General features: G+C 56.1%; 1 protein-coding gene across 4 annotated transcripts in view; it reads left to right on the forward strand.

The window, feature by feature from the left end:
- The window catches only part of RRBP1 (ribosome binding protein 1), a 61816-nt gene that overhangs the window by 27744 nt on the left and 15454 nt on the right, over positions 1–18618 (forward strand). For all 4 annotated transcript variants that reach the window (XM_023626081.2, XM_070247100.1, XM_070247098.1 and 1 more), the window contains exons 3-8: positions 6391–6539; positions 7874–7996; positions 12272–12424; positions 13590–13708; positions 15987–16140; positions 18031–18169. In XM_023626081.2, coding sequence (XP_023481849.2) covers positions 6391–6539; positions 7874–7996; positions 12272–12424; positions 13590–13708; positions 15987–16140; positions 18031–18169 — 837 coding nt within the window. The remainder of the gene's footprint in view (positions 1–6390; positions 6540–7873; positions 7997–12271; positions 12425–13589; positions 13709–15986; positions 16141–18030; positions 18170–18618) is intronic.

Genomic DNA, 18618 nt, shown 5'->3' on the forward strand with positions numbered 1-18618 from the left:
AGCTTCTGTGTGTTCGCAGCGCTGTCCAGGCCTCTGCTGGTTCGTTCTCCGATAGTTCCCTGAGCAAGCGTTCAGGGTGTTTATTAGGAAAAGCCACGTTTCTTGTAGAGAAGTGTGTGAACATAGTGGTGGTTTCCTAAAAATCTGTTTTTGTCCTCGGATTTAGTTTTTGCCTGCATAAACATGCCGGCCTGCCTCCTTTGCACCGGGCAGGTGCTAATGGACGTGATAGTGTTACACTCTCAGGAGAGCCGATCGTTCCCGCACCTGCAAGCGAGTCCAGATTAATGCAGTGCAGGCCTAGGCCCTGGAGGAACCAAAGACAGACTGGGGAAGTACAGGATGCACATTCTGGAAACTCCACATTTGGTACAAGTCTAGAACGTTGGGCTTCCTCTAGAGCTTGGTTCATGCAGTGTTGCTGCTGAGTGAGGCCAAGACCAGGTGGGCACTGGGCCTGGCCCTTCCCTCTTGGACTGGCTTTATGCCAGACCCCAGTTCCCCTCCCGTGGATGCAGGCTGTTTACTCTGGGGCCAGAAGGCCATGACATATCAGCCAACATCCAGGAGGTAGAAAATGCCCACAGATACAGGCATTTATGACCCCACAATGACCGAGTTAAACTGTCAGACTCATGCACAAGTCCACGTGGGAGAAAGAGGCCATCTTTGGGGCTAGGACTATGGGTTAAGTTTAATATCTTCCCTTTACTCTTCTGCATTTTCCAGTTTTTCTATAACAGTATTATTTTTTTAATGGAAAAGAAACAAAAACTCCATTATTTGTCTCTGAGTTGAATAAACAGGCCCTCACTGGACCAAAGCACAACTCCTACCCTTGCTGGTGCTGTGAGGCAGCCCAGCCCCGCCCACAGTGCCGGGCATCCTCTGAGCAGCAGAGACACGGCCTTGCTCCTTTGGCAGGAGGGTACCAGGCTGAGGAAAGAAAGTGTCCAGTTCTTGTCAGGCCTGTCCCAGCCCCTGGGCACCGAGTAAGTGGCCATAAGTGGGGTCAGAGGGAAAGTTAGAGGAAGGTCCCGCATCTGTGAATCTGGCAGCATCCTGGGGGCCTGTCGGCTCCTTGTTGTGTGAGGCCTCGCCAGGCCGTTTCTCCCTCTGCCAGAGCAGGTGGAAATGCACAAGTAGGATCATGTTCTAGAAGCTCCTGGGGCAGGGGTCACCAGAGGCTTGGATACAGGGAAGGATTTTCAGACCTACCAGGAAAACTTTACTCAAGGTGGCTTAGCAGGGGCGCTCATCTTAAACTGTGGCTTGATGATAACAACACCCCTTCCTCCCTCCTAACCCACACCCCTTCCTCCCTCCTAGCCCATCTCCCCACCCACCTGTCTTTGTGCGCTGTGGGCTTGCTGTGTCTGAAGCCCAGGGCTGGGCCACCACCAGGAAGATGACACCGTTGTACTCCTCAAGCAGGTGTTTGGTTCGGTGCGAGGTGCATGAAGTTCCTTTCCGTGCATTTATCCCCCTAGCGGTCTGTGAGATGGACTTGTACTTTTCCCTGTTTTACAAAAGCAGAAACCAAAGCTCGGCTCTGTTTTGTGTCTTCCCAGAAGTCACACTGCCAGCAGGTGGCAGGGCAGGGATCAGAGCCCCGAGCCTCAGTGTCTCCATCAGCCCTGTCCGCAGCTGCTCTGCCTCCTCAGGGCTGAGCATGGACAGGAGCTTGTTGAGATTGTCTGACGCACTTCCGTTCGAGCTGAACTCAGTTTCTCAGGGTCCGATGCACTCAAGAAAACTCTCCAGGGCTTTCGAGCCTTTGCTCACTTTCTGCATAAGTTCTTCAAACCCCAACTTTTTCTTCTCTTCTTTTTCAAAAAAAACAAAAGCATCACCTAGGAAAGCGAGCCAAGTGTCAGTGTGGCACTGCCATGTCTTAGAGAAGCTGCTGGATGCCGTTCTCCCCAACTCTCCATTCAGCCGTCTGGAAGTGTAGTGGTGGTGGCCGGGAGCACCCGTGGCACGTCTGCTGTCCTTTCTGCAGGCATCCGGTAGAAACGCGATTGCCCATTGAGACGTGTTCTCGCTGGACCTGTCTGTATGCCCGAGGAAGCCCACGGAAGGGTCCTGTCCAGAGGTCCTCCAGGGGTTGTCTTTCTTTAGGAAATATTGTGATGTGTTATTTATTTTTCAGATATAAAATTGATTTTGTTGAAATTTGGGGCAAAAAACAAGTATAATGAGAAAAATAAAATCATTCAATCTATAGGATTTTTAAATTCCATTAGACATCATTAAATGCACAACCACCCACTTAGTTAACAGATTGCTTTTTTCTCCAACCAAAGGAAAAAGCCTGATTCGAATAGGGTTGCTCTTGACGTTGTAGTCATGCGTTTCTTAACGACTGGGATACCTGGTGAGAAAAGTGCGTTAGCCGGCCTTGTCATTGTGCGAATTGCAGAGTGCACTTACACACACCCAGGTGGCATAGCCTGCTGCACACCTGGGCTGGGTGCTCATCTCAGGGGACCACTGTCCTGTATGCGGTCCATTGTTGACCGAAATGTCTTCTGTGGCACAGGACTGTGTTTGTACTTTGCTCTGGTGCATCTAAAACACCAGATGGTAGTGTCCGTGGCCATCAGAGGTCGAGTCCAGTGGCTCCTCTGAGGCCTGCACCTGATCAGGAGGGCCGACCAGCCTGTCCTTGTCACTCCCCTCCCCGACACCCCAGCCCTCGCTTCTCCTTGCTCAGGGGTGTTTGCCTCAAGCTTCCCCTGCTCTAAAAGCCTTTCCTGGTGTCGTTGCCTTGGCTGCTTCCTCAGCAGCTCACACTCCCCAGGTTCCCTTTGTATCGCTCAGCTGCGTGATTGCCACGTGTGCTGTGTCCTGTGTCTCCACTGCCTCTTGGAGCTGGCAGTTCCACCTCTAACTTACCTTCCCAGGCCCAGCATTTTGCAGACTGCCAGGTACACAGTAGGTGCATACTTTGTGTCTGGAGACCACCTGGACCAGCCTGCCCTGGGCGGGGCTGCTGTGCACCTGTAGCAACAGCTGGAGTTGAGCCGAACCTCTTAATGGCCGGTCCAGGGCTGTGGCCATAACCCCTCCCCTTGGTGACTGGCCGCGGCACCCCTGGGAGGCGCTCCCTGGAGTGGCTCTGACGCCCTGCCTGTCGGTTGAGTGAGCCGGGCGTGGGCCGTGCAGGAGCCTGCAGCAGCTGGACGCGGGAGAGCTGCCGCCGAAACAGCTGGGTTGCCGAGCCCCTGAGACCTTTGGCTGAGACCTGGCCATTGGGATCCTGGTGATGATGCAGACAGAGAAAGTTCTCCCTGAAGGACCCACAGTTGACCGTGCGAGAGAGACTCCCAAAGGCCTTTCTGTGAGACAAGTTGAACATAGGTGGTGAGCCTCCCGGCACATCGCATGGGGGCGTCGTTTTGGAACTTAGGCCTTGCGTAAGTGTCTGAGCGCTGCCTGCTTCTCAGCCCAGGGACTAGGAGGCAGGGTCCTGGCTTCCCTAAACGCGCTGCCCCCTCGGCCTCGTGAGTGCGGACGATGGTGAGGCAGGAGCCAGGGGGTCCGAGGGTGTGGGCTCTGTCCCTGGAGGGCTGGCTCCTGGGCGCCAGTGAGGGGATCCTGAAGCCCGGATATACATGTGGCTCATGCGGAGGTCCAGAGGTCTGCTTCCTGCTTCCAAGTACTTTTCTTTTTCCTTCAGTTTTACTTTCCCTGAAGCTTTCTTGAACATGGCGAGGAGTGATAATGTAGGGCACAAACCAAGGAGCAGGGCTGCAAGATAGGCTGTGGCTGTGTTCCGGGCTCCACTGGCTGTGGTGGGAGCTTTACCCCCAGAACCCTGCGGAGAATGAAATCTCCTAATCCAGGTCTTACTCCCCTTTCCTTTGGGTCCTCACTGGCTAGGATGCTGGTGGAAAGATCCTGTACAGGAACTCGAGGGGAATAAAGATGGCACCGTTCTTACCCAAGACATTTAATGAAAAGATGAACAGTTGTGGCTCTCTACAGACAATTTAAAAGATAGTGTTTGTATGAGGATGGAGAAGGCCATGGAAGTTTCTGTGAGGGCATGGGGGAAGGACAGTGAGAGTTCAGTTTTGCTGTATACAGCTTTGGGTTGTTTCACTTGTTACAAGTTTTTATTAGTTTGTTCGCTAAAATATCTAATGACTTTAACATAATTACTTTGGAAAGTTTCAATGAAGGTGTGTTAGAATGGCGCTCTCCCAGAATACTCTCAGAAACGTTTTGTGGACAGGGCGTCTCGGGGTTCGTCTCCCCTGGCCCTCCAGGAGGGAGTGCACATTTGTCGAGACCACTAGGTGATGCCTCTGAAGGAGACAGCGGTCCGTCTCAGCTGTGGCCCGTCATCCCAGTGTGGGGGCCCCAGGGCCTAGGAGGACGGTCTTCAAGGAGAGTGTTCAAGAGGCCACAGGGGACTTCAGCCCGGAGTGCTTTGGGGTCCCCGGGGCTGGAAAGGAGTAGACCAGCCTGTCCAGTGGAAGTACAATGTGAGCCATGTGAGCCACAGCTGTAATTGAAGCTTTCCTAGTAGCCGCATCAAAAAAGGCAAACAAAAAGCAAATGGAATTAATTTTAATGATATATTTCATTTAACCGAATTTACCCAAAATACTGTCATTTCAACATGTAATCAATAAAAAATTTATGGATATTTTACATTCTTTTTTGTTCCTACCAGGTCTTCAAAATCTGGTGTGTACTTCCACATGTGGCACACCACAGTTCGCACTAGCCACGTTTCAGGTGCCCAATGGCCACACATGGCCAGTGGCCAGCATGTTGGACAGCACGGGGAGTAGACCTTTCTCAGTCAGGAAAGGAAAATGTCTGTTCAGTGACCAGCTCAGAGAGGCTGTCCTGCCCCATCTAACTCCAGCCATGTCTCTGAAACTAGTGGACATCCTTCTTCCAGAAGACACTGGCAGTAAATGTCTGTCTGCAGGCTGACGGGGAAAAGCAGGAAGCCCATAAACCAAAATGCTAACAGTGGGGTTTTCTCCCAATAGCAAACATGAGAGTGGTTTTTATTTTCTTTTGGCTTAACTGTACTCAGAATTTTTCTTAGTGTGCGTAAGTTTACCATTAAAATTATTTTGTATTATATACATATTTCAATGAAGAGAAAGAAGGCTGAGCGGGCACCCCCCACCATACCCATTTTCCTGACGCCCTTGAGCTCTTAGGCCTGTGGTGTCAGCGTGGTTGTTTGTGCTCTGCCGAGCTTCACTGAGGTAGGAAGTCCTAGAGTGAAGGTGCTCACAGCAACAGCTCACCCACGGCCGGCATTCCGCCGTTAAGGTATCGTGCTAAATGCTTTGACTTGTGATGAAAATATTGTGACTAGGAAGTGAAAATATTGTGACAAGCCAGAGAATTTAGGGTTGCTATGGAAACCTTCCATCCATTGTCCCCGGTGAGGCGGGCCTAGCTGGAGGTGCTGCTGCAGGCCGGCCTGCTGCTTTGTTCCGGCTCGTTTTTGGCCCTGTCATTCAGCTGAGGCAGATTTGGGCCTCCGCATGCGGTGGACATTTCAGGCAGGGCTGCTGCCACACAGACGGGCACCTCCATTCCCCCTTTCCGGCCTACAAGGCTGAAGGAGAACCTGCGATGCAAGTGAAGCTTTGGAGGGGGCACCAGGGGTGTTTCAGAACTGGCAGTTAGTCATTGTCAAGTGGCTCTGTGTCCTTCAGGAGGTCACTGATGTACTGACAAGTGGGGAGGCCCATTCTGGAAGAACCCAGCCCAGCCTTCCCTCTCCTAAAACCTGCCTTCGGCTGCATCCAGGGGGAGCTAGAAATAGGGTATTTGAACCTGGTGTGTGGGAACCAGCCTCCTTTTCCTGGGGACCACAGAGAAGCAGCCGTGGAGACATGGGCCTTCTGCTTCCATCCTTCTCCCCTGACTGCGACAGTGTGGCTGGGGGCATCTGTGTGTGTGGGCAGTGATGGGCTCGCTGGTCAGCCAGGACCTGCAGGGCTGAAGGGTTTGGTCATGGCAGGAGGTGAACCTTGCTGGGCCGTGCAGGGCAAGAACTGGGCCAAGTGGTTTTCTGGAAAAAGAAGGAAGAACAAAAGCACCTTTGGGGAAAGTATGCCTTGCTTAATTCTGCTCATTTTGATGATAAAAAAGGAGGGACATCTCCCCCGACCCAAGACAGCTCAGCCTGTTTTCACTCGGGGACCTTCCCCCTCTGCTGTCTCTGGGCAGTTAGGGTCATGTGGGGACCTGTACTTTACGCCATTTCTCAGTGCTCCGAAAGAGCTCTCAAGCCCCTGGGCAGCTGGACAGGGCGCTCAGCTCTGACGGGCCCCTCTGCCCCAGGTGTGACAGGCTTGGTTGCTGGCATCTGAGGCTGAGGGCCCGCTCCTTCCTCTCGCTGCACAGGGCCCCCGGACTCCGACAGCCCTCTCTACCTGCCCTACAAGAGCCTGGTCTCCACCGTCGGAAGCATGGTGTTCAACGAGGGCGAGGCCCAGCGGCTCATCGAGATCCTGTCCGAGAAGGCAGGCGTCATTCAGGACACCTGGCATAAGGTGGGCTCACCCTCCCCCGGCCACATTTAGTGGCCACTGCAACTGGCCAGGGTGGTTTTGCCCCTCCCCGTCTCCCACTCAGGGGCTGGCAAGTTGCAGTGGTTACCTGGTCCTGGGGCCCTAGCCTCCCCTGGGCGATGCCCATCGGGCTGACCACACCCGGCTTACCAAGCTGCACAGTGTTCCTGGCACAACCTCCACTTACCCCTCTTGGCAGGACCCTGCGCCCCTTCCCAGGCACAGGCTACATGAGTCACCCTGCAGATGCTTTAGCTTCTGCCACAGCCCAGCCGTGGCCTGGCCGCTGAAATAAGAGGCCGTTAAGAGCCAAGGCAGGGCTGTGTGGTTCGGGGGGCTGGGGGTGCCACACAGGTGCTGGGGCCCAGCTGGTTTGTGGCCAGGGCTCAGGGTACAAGAACAGGGCTGTAGGGATACCTCGTTTGTGAGGGAACACAACTTTTTGTGTTTGTGAGGGCCCCTGTGATGGGCCCAGAAACCTTGGAGGTCTTCTCCAAGTTCCCTCCTGCTGTTGGGGGCCAGTTCAGAGGCTGGCACCCACCCTCTGGTGCTTGTGGCTAATGAGCTGCCACCAGGAGGTGTTACGTGGACATGCTTGTTCCTTGATCACAGCTGGAATTGTCGGTAATTTTGCTGGAGAATTTTGTGGCGCCTTAGTGGTTAGAGATATTGGGGTGTCCTGAGAGCCAGGCCAGTGGCCCCTGCTCTGAGGCCAGTGGAGGTTACTGCCCTTGGCCCTCACTGAGGTGTGACGTGTGTCATGCAGTGGCAGGGAGCTCCTCGCCCACTGAGCACGGGGGCGACCTGGGCGTGAGTGGCTGACGGAGGTCAGGAAGACCCCTCCTCCTCCAAGGAGAGAAGCCCAGGCTCAGCTCAGGCCACTGTCCCCAGAGTGCCCCTCCCCTCCCACAGCCTCCACACTTCAGCCTGCAGCTGCCCACAGCAGCTAAGGGGTGGGCACCAGGCCAGAAACAGTGGCCAGCTGCCCCTCAGTGGGGCAGGAAGAGGCCCTGGGCACCGTTGACTCAAGTTAGTGGGAAGCACCACGCTTCTGAAAATTACCTCAGAGACAGAGCTTTTGGCCTACACAGCTCCTCGCACGCTGCACTGGAGGCCCTGCAAACCGGGCGGCTGGAGCCGGGGCGCCTTCCCCTGGAAGGGTCTTGAGTCAGGATGGACCCGCTTGTCCTGAAGCCCCTGCCGCCACATCAACAGGCTGCTGCTCTTGTCCTGGGTCAGAGTCTGATAGCTGGGGTGGGGACAAACCAGGTGTCTGTCCGTGCCCTCTGTTGACATGGCTCTGTGCACATTTCTAGGCCACTCAGAAGGGTGACCCTGTGGCAATTCTGAAACGCCAGCTTGAAGAGAAGGAAAAGCTGCTGGCCACAGAGCAGGAAGACGCAGCTGTCGCCAAGAGCAAACTGAGGGAGCTCAATAAGGTGCGTGGAGCGCTCGCCCTGTCCCGAGAACCCCAGTGTGGCCAGTGCTGCGCGTGCATCGTGGGGTCACTTTCCCCCCACGGCTCCTCGCTCGGGTCTGCCAGTGTGGAACTACCTCTCAGTGAGTGTGCGACGGCGTGAGGACTGTTGCTCTCTGACGGCCTGCGGCTCACCCGGAGCATCCTGTGGCTCCGAGGAGCACTGGCTCCCCTCAGACCAGCAGAATGCGTGGACGTTCAGTAGGGGTCAGGGCCCTCAGCATGTGACGGGGATGGACCAGAACTTTGCTGGCCGCTCCCACAGCGGTGGGCCGTCCTTTGAGGCTGCGTGCTCTGAAAGGAGGATGGGCACAATTGATCCAGGGTTGCGTTGTTGAGAATTGGAGCAAAAACTCATGGGGAGGGTGCCAAGGGGCTGCTCTTCTCCCTTTTCTGATGTCAGCGGAGCAACTCTGCAGGGAAACGCCTCTAGTGACAGGTATCATGTGTACTCAGGAGTAACAATCGGCCATGGGTCCGGGCTGCACGAGGAGCTGGGGCCTCGTTCAGGATGAGTCAGGACATGTGGCAGGAGGGGCCGCTCTCCCCTCTGTCAGAACTCACTGGCATTTCTCCCTTCTGAGGAGTAAGTCCAGGTCCCCAGCCCCTTGGGGCTGTGTGCACCCATGGGAAAGCTGTCTTTTCACAGCAAAATGCTGCAGGTTGCTCTCGCCCTCTCCCTGCTCACCTGCCTCCTCCACCAGGCAGCAGGGGCAGGGAGGTGGCTTGGGCCTCGGAATGTCCCACAGCCTCTGGGCTGCAGGCCTTCCTCTGGGCACCTCCATTTGTTCCTTCTGGGAGATTGGAAATGAGGCAGCCTGAGTTTCTGTCCTAAATTCGAGGGACATGGCTCTGAGGCAGACAGGAAAGTTCATTTGGTGGGGGACAGCGGGAGCAGATGACCAGCCTTTGGGTGGTTACTCTTGGTGAATGCTCTGCCCAGGAGAGAAAAGGAAAGGCAGGTCTCTGTGGCCTTCCCTAGAGCTCGCTAGCCTTCTGCCCAGTGGGCCTCGACATGTCAATGGGCTGTCCACACTCGGCTTTCACATGAGCCCGTCTTAGGTTGTTGCTTAAATGCAGGGCGGCTGGAGCCCCTGGCCCTGCCCACAAGAGCCTACTGTGCACGTCTCTCCTGCCCCGCCTGGGAGTGTCCCATCAGCCGTGAGCTTTACACCACGGAAATGGGCCAGCCCTTCACCGCAGAGCCCTTCCACCCCGGAGAGCCAGCTGACCGGCTCGCCGCTGGTTAAGTCTGTGGTTTCGGGGAGCCGTTCTTCTGTACCTTCTTTCTGGACAAACTGAAAAATCCCTGTGAAAATTTGTTGACCCCTAAAATAAAGCTCAAGTGAGAGGAAACGGGAACGAGTGTTCCCACAGCTGGTTGGCTGGGTGGGTGCCTGGCTAGCTCCTTGTGCCTGCCCCCTTGAATTTAGGATTTGCTGGCGGTGTGAGACTGAGGAGGTGTACCCTCTGACAATGATGGTGGCCTGTCCCTTCCCCACTGCTGGGGTCTCTGGCTGCCATGGGCAGCACAGCAGGTGTGAGGAGGGACGCCCCTTAGATACCACCCTTCGTGCCAGACGCTTACTGCCCTCCCTCAGTGGTGACAGCTTGATGAGATTTCCAAAACCACGATGGCAGCTGACCCACAGACACCCTCCCCGGTCCAGGTGCATTTCCAGCCTCCCCTGGTGGACTGTCTCCCTGGCCTTGAGCTGCACCCTTGGTTTTTATTACCCAGCTCGCCCTCCAGGGCTCTTGGCCTTGGCTCCGAGTGGAGGAGAAGTCTGGTGCTGCGTCCAGCCAGGGCCCTCCCTGCGTCCCTCCCTCCCCGACCACGTCCTCCTCCCTGCAGCCTGAGGAGGTCCCTGTGGGCTCTCAAGTGCTCATATGGTCCTGGGAGGGCCGTCTTTAAGCTCTGCTCGGCTCCTGATCTTCAGACCCCAGTCTGCACCCCTGAGCACCACCTCTGGCCCCTACCCGGCTGCTTCCTGACATGCCGCGCCCTTTGTTGCCTCCTCTGGGCCTCTCCCCCTGCTCTTCCGTTACCTTCAAATGCTCTTCACTGCTTACTGGCTGGAAATTTTCTCCTTAACCTTGGAGACTCAATTTTGTCTCTCTCTATCGAGAAGCCTTCTGGAGCCCCATTTTCCTATCCCAGCTCAGAGGTCATCATTGCACTTATGCCTTGTTGTATCTGTCCCCTGTTACTCTGGCCACCTTGCTTGGCTTGGCAGGAAGATTCTGAGCTCATGGAAGAAAAAGAGGCTATGGAGGGCTTTACAAATGCCCCGAGAAAAGCTGGCCTTTCTCTGCCCTTGAAAGAAGCTCAGAGGCAAAAGGAAGGAAATCTCATTGAATTCTGATGGTCTTGACCATGTCCCCAGGAGATCAGGACTTTTGCGCCCTGAGCCCCGGGGGGATGCCCAGAACTATAGGAGGCCTGCCCAGGGTGGGGAAGGCTGTCTCCATTCAGACACTCAGCACCGGCCTCTGCGTCTTGGGCTTGGCAGCAGAGGCAAGCAGAGCACAGGGGACAGCCCACGTGTGGCTGCACCACCCACTGCTGGTGTGGCTGTGGGTGCGCCAGGACCTCTCTGAGCTTTGATTTTTTCTTCTGAGGCTGGACCATGTACTTCAGGGGGCTGTTGTCCAGGAACCCCAGCAAATAGAGGGGCCTCCCTGCATGCTGTGTGTGGAGGCTTCAGGCCATGCCCACCACGCTCGTTCTGCTGGTGGGGTGTGCACGTTCGAGGAATCGTGGGGAGCCCTGAGTCCCCGCTCAGTTGCCCACTCCTGCTTCCTTAGAGGTTCCCAGGGCAGCCAAGCGAGCAGGACCCTCATGGGCTCCCACAGTCCCAGGTCCTAGCCCCACTTCTGCCACTTCCAGCTGCTCCCCAACCTTGGACAGCACATCCTCCGGAAGGCTCAGGGTGCTCAGCTTTAAATTGGGGGTCATGATCTTCACGTTACTGAGAGAATCGATCAAGACGCTGGCTTGTCCCAGAGTGGGTACACAATGTTAGCCACCCCTCCCATTTCTGTAGATAATCAATGAAGCATCCTTAGCGTGGACCTCATGCTCCTGTGGGCTCTCTCCCTGGGTGGAGCCAGGAGGATGATTGTCTTTGAAAAGTGGAGCCACTGGGTCCCAGCTGGTCCCATGGAATGCCAGGCTCATGGAGCAGCCCTGGCACCCAGTAGCCACCCCAATTCACCCAGCCCCTCCCCCGCCTCTAATTCCCTCCCATCTCAGGCAGGAGGGACACTTGCCCTTTGGGATGGACCTCACTGGTAGCCCTGGCCTGGAGAGGAAGAGAATTTTCCACTTCTCTGGTCCACTGCCCACAGTGGGGAAGGGACAGGGCCTTGAATCTCATGGGACACTTGTACCCCAGTCACCCAGGCCAGTGGGCCCACACCAAGTAGCTACCCATCTGGCTGGAGGCCGACTGGACAGGGAGCATCCCTACCCCAGGAGCCCCTTACACCAACCCTTCCTCACACTGTCACCCGCTGCTTCCGCGTGGCTTCCGTCCACTGCCTTTCCTTCTGGGATGACACAGACCTCAGCCAGCCCCTCTCCTTTGACCAGCCCTTCCCACCTTGTGTTGTACCCTGCCTGAGGCTCCATGTCGCAGCCCCAGCATCTCGTTTCCATCATGGGCTTCTGACACTGACCGGAGCAGATGTTCCCTGGGCTGGGGTGGAGGACCAAGTGGCTGCCCATGGAGGCCCAGGGCCTCCAGGAGTGGAGCTCACCCCCCAGCCAGGGTGGGATGGGCTGCTCTCCATGTCCCTACCCCAGCCATCAAGGCTCTCTGCCCTGTCGGTCCTGACAAAGGCACTCAAGTAGAAGTGGGTGTTCCAGGGTCTGGATGTTGGGGACCAAGCCAGGCTGGGGTGTTGTAATCCCTGCAGGACTCAGCCAGTGTCTCTTGAGAGCCCAGGGACAGCATGCCTTGTTTACCCAGCTCCTGCCTGTGTTCACCGTGTCCTCTGTGGCCAAGGCCTGACCTCCAGCCCTCCACCAGTCAGGCCAGCAGGGTTTTCCGGGGACACCTCCTTGTCTTCTGCATGATCTCGGCTGTGTCTGGTTTGGGTCTGTCTGACAGCTAAGGAGGAGGGATCCTGGGGCTCTGCAGGCGATGCTCTGGGTTGTGATGATCTTGGTCCCATCTGATGAGCTCCTGCCCTGGCTGCCTAACCGCCCCCTCTGCCCTCTGCTTCCTCCCAGGAGCTGGCAGCAGAAAAGGCCAAGGCAGCTGCTGGGGAGGCCAAGGTGAAAAAGCAGCTCGTGGCCCGGGAGCAGGAGATCACGGCCGTGCAGGCGCGCATGCAGGCCAGCTACCGGGAGCACGTGAAGGAGGTGCAGCAGCTGCAGGGCAAGGTGGGCAGCAGCTGCAGGGGCACGGGGTGGGCAGGGAGGCGCAGGGAGGGCTGGAGCGGTTCCCAGAGGGTGGTCGGGGATGCGCACAGTGGGGGTCTTTAGAATCTGGTTTGTTTTTGGAAGGTTTTTTTTTGTTTGTTTCATCTGGCTAGATGGTGATGGCCAGCCTACTGTGTGTGTGTAACATTAATAACCAGGAAGACGTAAAATACATTTTTTAAACTATTTTTTATTTATTTTTTCTTCTCCCCAAATCCCCCTGGTACCTAGTTGTATATTCTAGTTGTAGGTCCTTCTAGTTGTGCTGTGTGGGACGCCGCCTCAGCATGGCCTGATGAGGAGTACTAGGTCCGCACCCAGGATCCCAACCTATGAAACCCTGGGCTACCGAAGCAGTGTGTGTGAACTTAACCACTTGGCCACAGGGCTGGCCCCAAAGTGCATTTTGAAGAACACTTTTTGAAAACAGCCTGATCCCATGTGGCCAGCCCCATGTCCCATCTCCCCTCAAGTTCTCAGCTGCCACATGACCTTGGAGTAATGCTGGCTCCACCTTCTCCACTCAAGGTTGAGAGGACCCATAAAACAAGAGAATTTCATGTACAGCTGAAAACTATGCAGCCCTGGCATGGGGCTCGAGGCCAGTGGAGTGTCCACCCAGCCTGGCCTGTGTTGTCCGAGCCCTGACTCTGTCCCCTGAAACCTGCGCTCTGCTCATGTGGGCCACAGCCTCCTCCCCACGGTGCATCTTGGGATGTGCCACGGGAGGTCAGAGGGTAGGAACAAGGCTTCCTTGGGGTAATTATAGGCTGTGCTTGTGGCCGTGTGCTTTGTCTCAGAACAGTCAACCAGGGTGACCTCGGAGGCACAGTGCATGGAGCACATCTGGGGCTTTGGGCTGAGCCCCAAAACCCACCCAGAGGCCAGAGGCCATGAGGCAGAGGAGAGAGAAGAGGTGTTGTGCCTGGCAGTCACTCTTGGCCCCAGGCCCCTGACACTGGAGCTGTGAAGTTTCCAGCCCCTTGTTCTCGGGTCCTCCAACATGCTGTGGAGAAGGCAGAGCCCTCGGGGTTTTGTCTGTGGGCTGTGTCCTTGCTGAGCTTGCCCCAGAAATCAGCTTTGTATGGCCGAGCAGCACTCTGATGCCCGATTGGTGACTTTTCAGATCCGGACTCTTCAGGAGCAGCTGGAGAATGGCCCCAACACGCAGCTAGCCCGTCTGCAGCAGGAGAACTCCATCCTGAGGGATGCCTTGAACCAGGCCACAAGCCAGGTGGAGAGCAAGTAAGCTCAGCGCTCCCAGTTGGACACTGTGACCGTGCATCGTGGGGTGGGGAGGCTGCAGCCGGTGCCCTCCAGTTTCTTACTGGATCTGCACCTCCCCACTCAGGGCTCCATCCTGATCCTCCATCTCCTGTCTGGTTCTGAGCGGCTGAGCCTTCTGACGCGTGGCCAGTGTCCTCTCACATGGTCAGGCCCCAGGGAGAGTGGGTGAGCTCCAGCCTGCCGTGGCCAGTGTCCATGTGTTCAGTGCCCCTCAGTCCTGGCTGGTGCCAGCATCTTGCTTTCCTGGAAGAGCAGATAGTTTTCCCATGTCTGTCTTCACAACATCCTGATGTGTGAGGCTTTAAAAGCTCCTGATTTGGCCCAGAGTATCAAGGCCAAGCAGATTGTTGAAGATCAGAGTTCCATGCAGAGTGGTCCTGCTGTGGGCTGAGTGCCTCGATTCTCTGCGGGGATGGGGTCTTCTGTGCTGCAGGGGACATTGGCTTCTGCTGCCCTGGTGGTGAGTGGTGTCTTACAGCACATGGGCCGGCTGCTTACGGAGTTCTTGTTCTTAGCTGCCTCTCGGAAGCTGAGTGCTGGCATGTCCACAGAGAGTGGGCAGAGCCCAGAGGCAGCACTTGACCTCGCCATGTGAAGGACACCGTGGCTCTCTTCCCACTCCCTGGGTTGGCCATCGCTGTCTCCACACGCTGGCCTGGAGGAAGCTCCACTGCATTTTCTTTTGATTCCCATCTCTTTGCCTTCTCTTGGCCTGAAGCATCCTGAGGGACTTTCTGAGTTCTGCATTATCCTTGGAGCATCTCCTCTGGCCAGGAGGAGAACTGACTAAAGCAGAGAGTTCTGGCACCATCACTCCTTTAGCTGGAGGTCTGGTGGAGAGAACCTCGGCCCAGGGCTGGGCCCACGTGTCTGTTTTGGCTGGTGGCCCCACTGGCACAGAGTAAGATCTGAAGGCCACCTTCCTCAGGCCAGCCCCTTCTGTTAGGAGGTCCCCTCTGGGTGTGCATGTGTGCACGTCTTCATCTCCATCCTGGCCCATTGATAGGTTGGAGGTTCGGGGCTGCGGTTTCCTCAGCAGCCACAAGCAGAAGCTGAACGTGGGGACGGAGGAACACTCTGGTTCCCTCTCATGTAGTATCCGCTGCAGGCTCCATCCTGGAAACCTGTCACCCTGAAGTGGTAGCTGACTGTCAGTTTGTGGAAGCTCTGCCTGTGTGGGAGGGGTGTCCCCAGGCCTCCCCCAAAGCTCCAAATCTGTCCCAAGGGGCCCACCCAGCCTCCCACCTCCATGCCAGGGCACTGCAGTCCAGCCTCTTCTGTAAGCTCTCTGATTTTGATTCTTGGCACCGTAAAACATGAGCTGATGGCTCCACAGAGAGGGCTTTGGGGTGGCCTCCCCTCGTGCAGATGAGGACACCCAAGTCCAGAGAGGTGGGACCCACCCACTCCCTCAGCCTGCAGAACAGAGCTGGTCTTGGCCAGGTTTCCTGCCTCCCATGGTTGTGGACAATCTTGTCTGTCTCCTTCATCCCATCTGGCACTGTCCCTCAGCTGGACAGTCATTCCTGCCTTAAAGAGGTGTCTTTTGTGCTAGTGAAGGAGGCCAGCATCCTGATTATGCTCCTGACACTGCAAAAGGCGGGTTGTGAAGTGCCCCTCTTTTCCTGTCAGTTGTCTCCTCCCACAACTCGTGAGCTTTCTCCCCTGTCCTGAGACCCTGCTTTTGTGCAGTGTTGGAGGGTCTGTTTTGTACAGTACCTCAGCCTCCCACTCTGGGTGGCCTCTCAGCCTGGCTGTGTTCCATCCAGCCCGCCAGCGAAGCAGGGCACATGAACTCCAACGGGCTGCTGCCCCCGGCCCTGTGAGGGGTGTTGAGGAGAGTCAGCCTGCATCCCATGGCTTGTTTGGACCCAGATTGGCAATGAGGAGAAGAGCGTCTTGTCTTGCCTTTTTTCTGTCTGAATTTCCAGTCATTTCCAGGAGGGGCTCCATAGCATGCTTTGGTGCACACTTTGCTCTTTGCTCTTACTAGTCCTGACAGTATGCTGGGAAAATGACATCTTTAACAAAACACATCCAACCACACATCGCTGATAATGCAAAAGGGGCTTTGGTAATGGCTCCAAGACTTGGGAGCTACTTAGGAAGGGGCGGGTGCCGTGGAGGGAAGGCTCAGACCACCAGTCCCGTGACCTGGGGGCAGCTCTCAAGGCTGGCGAGGGCTGACTCGAGCCCTCTTGTGTCCGTCAGTCAGGGGCTGGTGCCTCTCTTGCAGGCAGAATGCGGAGCTAGCCAAACTCCGGCAGGAGCTCAGCAAGGTCAGCAAGGAGCTGGTGGAGAAGTCGGAGGCCGCGCGGCAGGAGGAGCAGCAGCGGAAGGCTCTGGAGGCCAAGGCAGCCGCCTTCGAGAAGCAGGTCCTGCAGCTGCAGGTGAGTCGGGTGGCAGCCACTTCAGAGCCCCATTCATCCCTCCCACCAGGCCTGTCTGTGAAGCAGGGATGGGCCAGGGCTTGCCCGGCCACACCGGGTCATCCCTTCCCAGCCATGACTGTGACAGCTGGCAGCTCACACAGGGCTGGGTCTGGAACCCTCACCCCTGACCTCGTTAATGATAGTGATAGCTAGTTAGCATTGAGTGGGTGCCTGCTGTGCGCTAAGCATTGTTCTAAGCTCTTTACAAGCATTAACTCAGCCAATTCTCATTGGAACCTATGAGGTAAGAACACTTATTATCTATAATTTACTCATAAGGAAATTTGAGGCACAGAAAAGTTAAGCAGCTACCCCATGTTCACTCAGAGGCAGGATTTGAACCCTGGGGCTAGCCCCAGAGTGGTTGGTCCTCCCACACTTGCCACCACCTGTGGTACCACAGCTTGGGCCATCGCCAGCCAAGCTGATGCAGCTTCTGGCTTCAAGGCCGGGTAGGTGTTCTTCGTTTTAGCCTCTGGATGTGGCCTGGGAGCTCTTGTTTTCCCAAGAGGATGCCCATTCTCCAGAGGGAGGAAGATTATCCCACTGTCTCCACAGTGCACTGGGCAACATCCAGGGTGGCCTTAGCTGACGGGCTTTGCTGCCCATTGGCCTGATGGCTTCTGGATCCCCCCAGCTGGCCCCTTTTGGGGCAGGATGACTGGGGAAGTTATCACGGGTGTGGTGAGCCTTGATGTCACATCTGCCATGCGTGTAACTTTTCTGGATAATGAGGGAATCCTGGTGACCTGAAGGGCTTTGGCCCCTTGTTCAGCTCAGTCATTGAAGCTACGTTGTAGCACATGGGGCAGTGGAGCTGTCTTTTAGAAGGGACTAGAATGACAAACACGAAATCGTAAGACTGATTGAGTGTGTACAAAGGACTAAAAGAGAACAGGGACAAATAGACGTGGCTTGGATTGTTTGGGTGGAATTGAGATGGATAATTTGGTGTTCGCTGATTTTCATGTAAAGCAGGCCCACCCAGACCACTGAGATCAGAACCACTGCGGGGGGCCTGGCCGTGACTATGTGTTTAAAGGCACGTGGATAGTTCTGCTGCTTCTGGGGCTGGTACCTCCACTCTGGCCCAGGTTGTCACCATCATGTGTGCCATTTCTAGGGACCCAGCGTGGAGCCAAGGCCTGGGCCTGTCTCTCACCAGTAAGCCCCAAACTCTAAGCATCTCTTACCCTCTCAGGACTTAGGGTCCTTGTCCTCAGCCTGGGGCCACATGAGAGTAGATTCTTTCCCCTCTGACGCCAAAGTTCTAGAGTGACTGACCACCAGTACTGAGCGAGGCCAGGGTGGGCGGTTGCCTTGTTGGCCCTCATGGCATTGACAGTGAGGCCCCTGGTGTCTGCTGCCAGATTTTAGAGCCTCAATTTCCCCATCTGTAACGTGGGCTTGACTGTAATATCTGTTTCACGGGATGGCTGGGGATTAACCACAGTGACACACACAGAATGTCTAGAACAGTGCCTTTCACAGCAAAAGAGCTCAATAAATGTGAGCTTTATAAGGTCCCAGTCAGGAGCTCTCCGGGTTAGACTGGAGGTTTCATCTCAGGAAGCATCTGTCTGTGTCACACTGCCGTGAAAGTGGGGCTTTTTCTTTGTTGTGACTGCCCTTCACCATCAGCCCACTCTTCAGGGCCGGGCTGGGTGTGGCCCGCTGGCCTTCTGCAGTGGACGAACTGACTTTAGAAATCCAGAAGGGTTTTATAAAGCTTGTCCAGGTATGATGGCATGGTGTAAAGAGCGCTCTGCCCTCCTTGACCTCCGAGCCAGGTGAGGGTCCGGCCTCTGTCCTGCATCCTCATGGCCTGCTTCCCTCTGCGGTCCCTAGGTGTCTCACAAGGAGAGTGAGGAGGCCCTGCAGAAGCGCCTGGACGAGGTGAGCCGGGAGCTCTGCCGCTCGCAGACCAGCCACGCCAGCCTGCGGGCGGATGCCGAGAAGGCCCAGGAGCAGCAGCAGCAGATGGCTGGTGAGGGTGGCGGCTCAGCTCCGAGGCTCCCGTGGGGTCTGTGCCCGGGAACCCTGCACCTGCCCCTGAGGAAGTCTGGAGGCAGGGATTGCATCCTATCAGGGGAGGGGCTGGATAAAGGGGCGGAGCCCACGAAGGATGGATGTGGGGGCGGAGCCTGGGGGGTCGGACACCTGGAGCCCTGGCTGTGGGTGAGCTGAGGCACTCCTGAGGCCCTTGCTGACCTTCTTGGCTGACTCCTAGACCTTTGTGGCCCACCTAGCTCCTTTAGCCCAAGCGGGCAGGTTTGGAAGGTGGGCCTATAGTCCCCCTGGGCTCACAAGTCACCTTCCCAATCAGGAGAGAGTGGCAAAGTCAGGGGTACTGAGGGCTCCTAGAGAAATAGGGCAGATGGTGCCAGTGACAGCTCGACAGTCACTTGCTCACCAGAGTATTTCCTGAATGACTGC

The sequence above is a fragment of the Equus caballus genome, chromosome 22, assembly GCF_041296265.1.
Source record: "Equus caballus isolate H_3958 breed thoroughbred chromosome 22, TB-T2T, whole genome shotgun sequence".
NCBI lineage: Eukaryota > Metazoa > Chordata > Mammalia > Perissodactyla > Equidae > Equus > Equus caballus.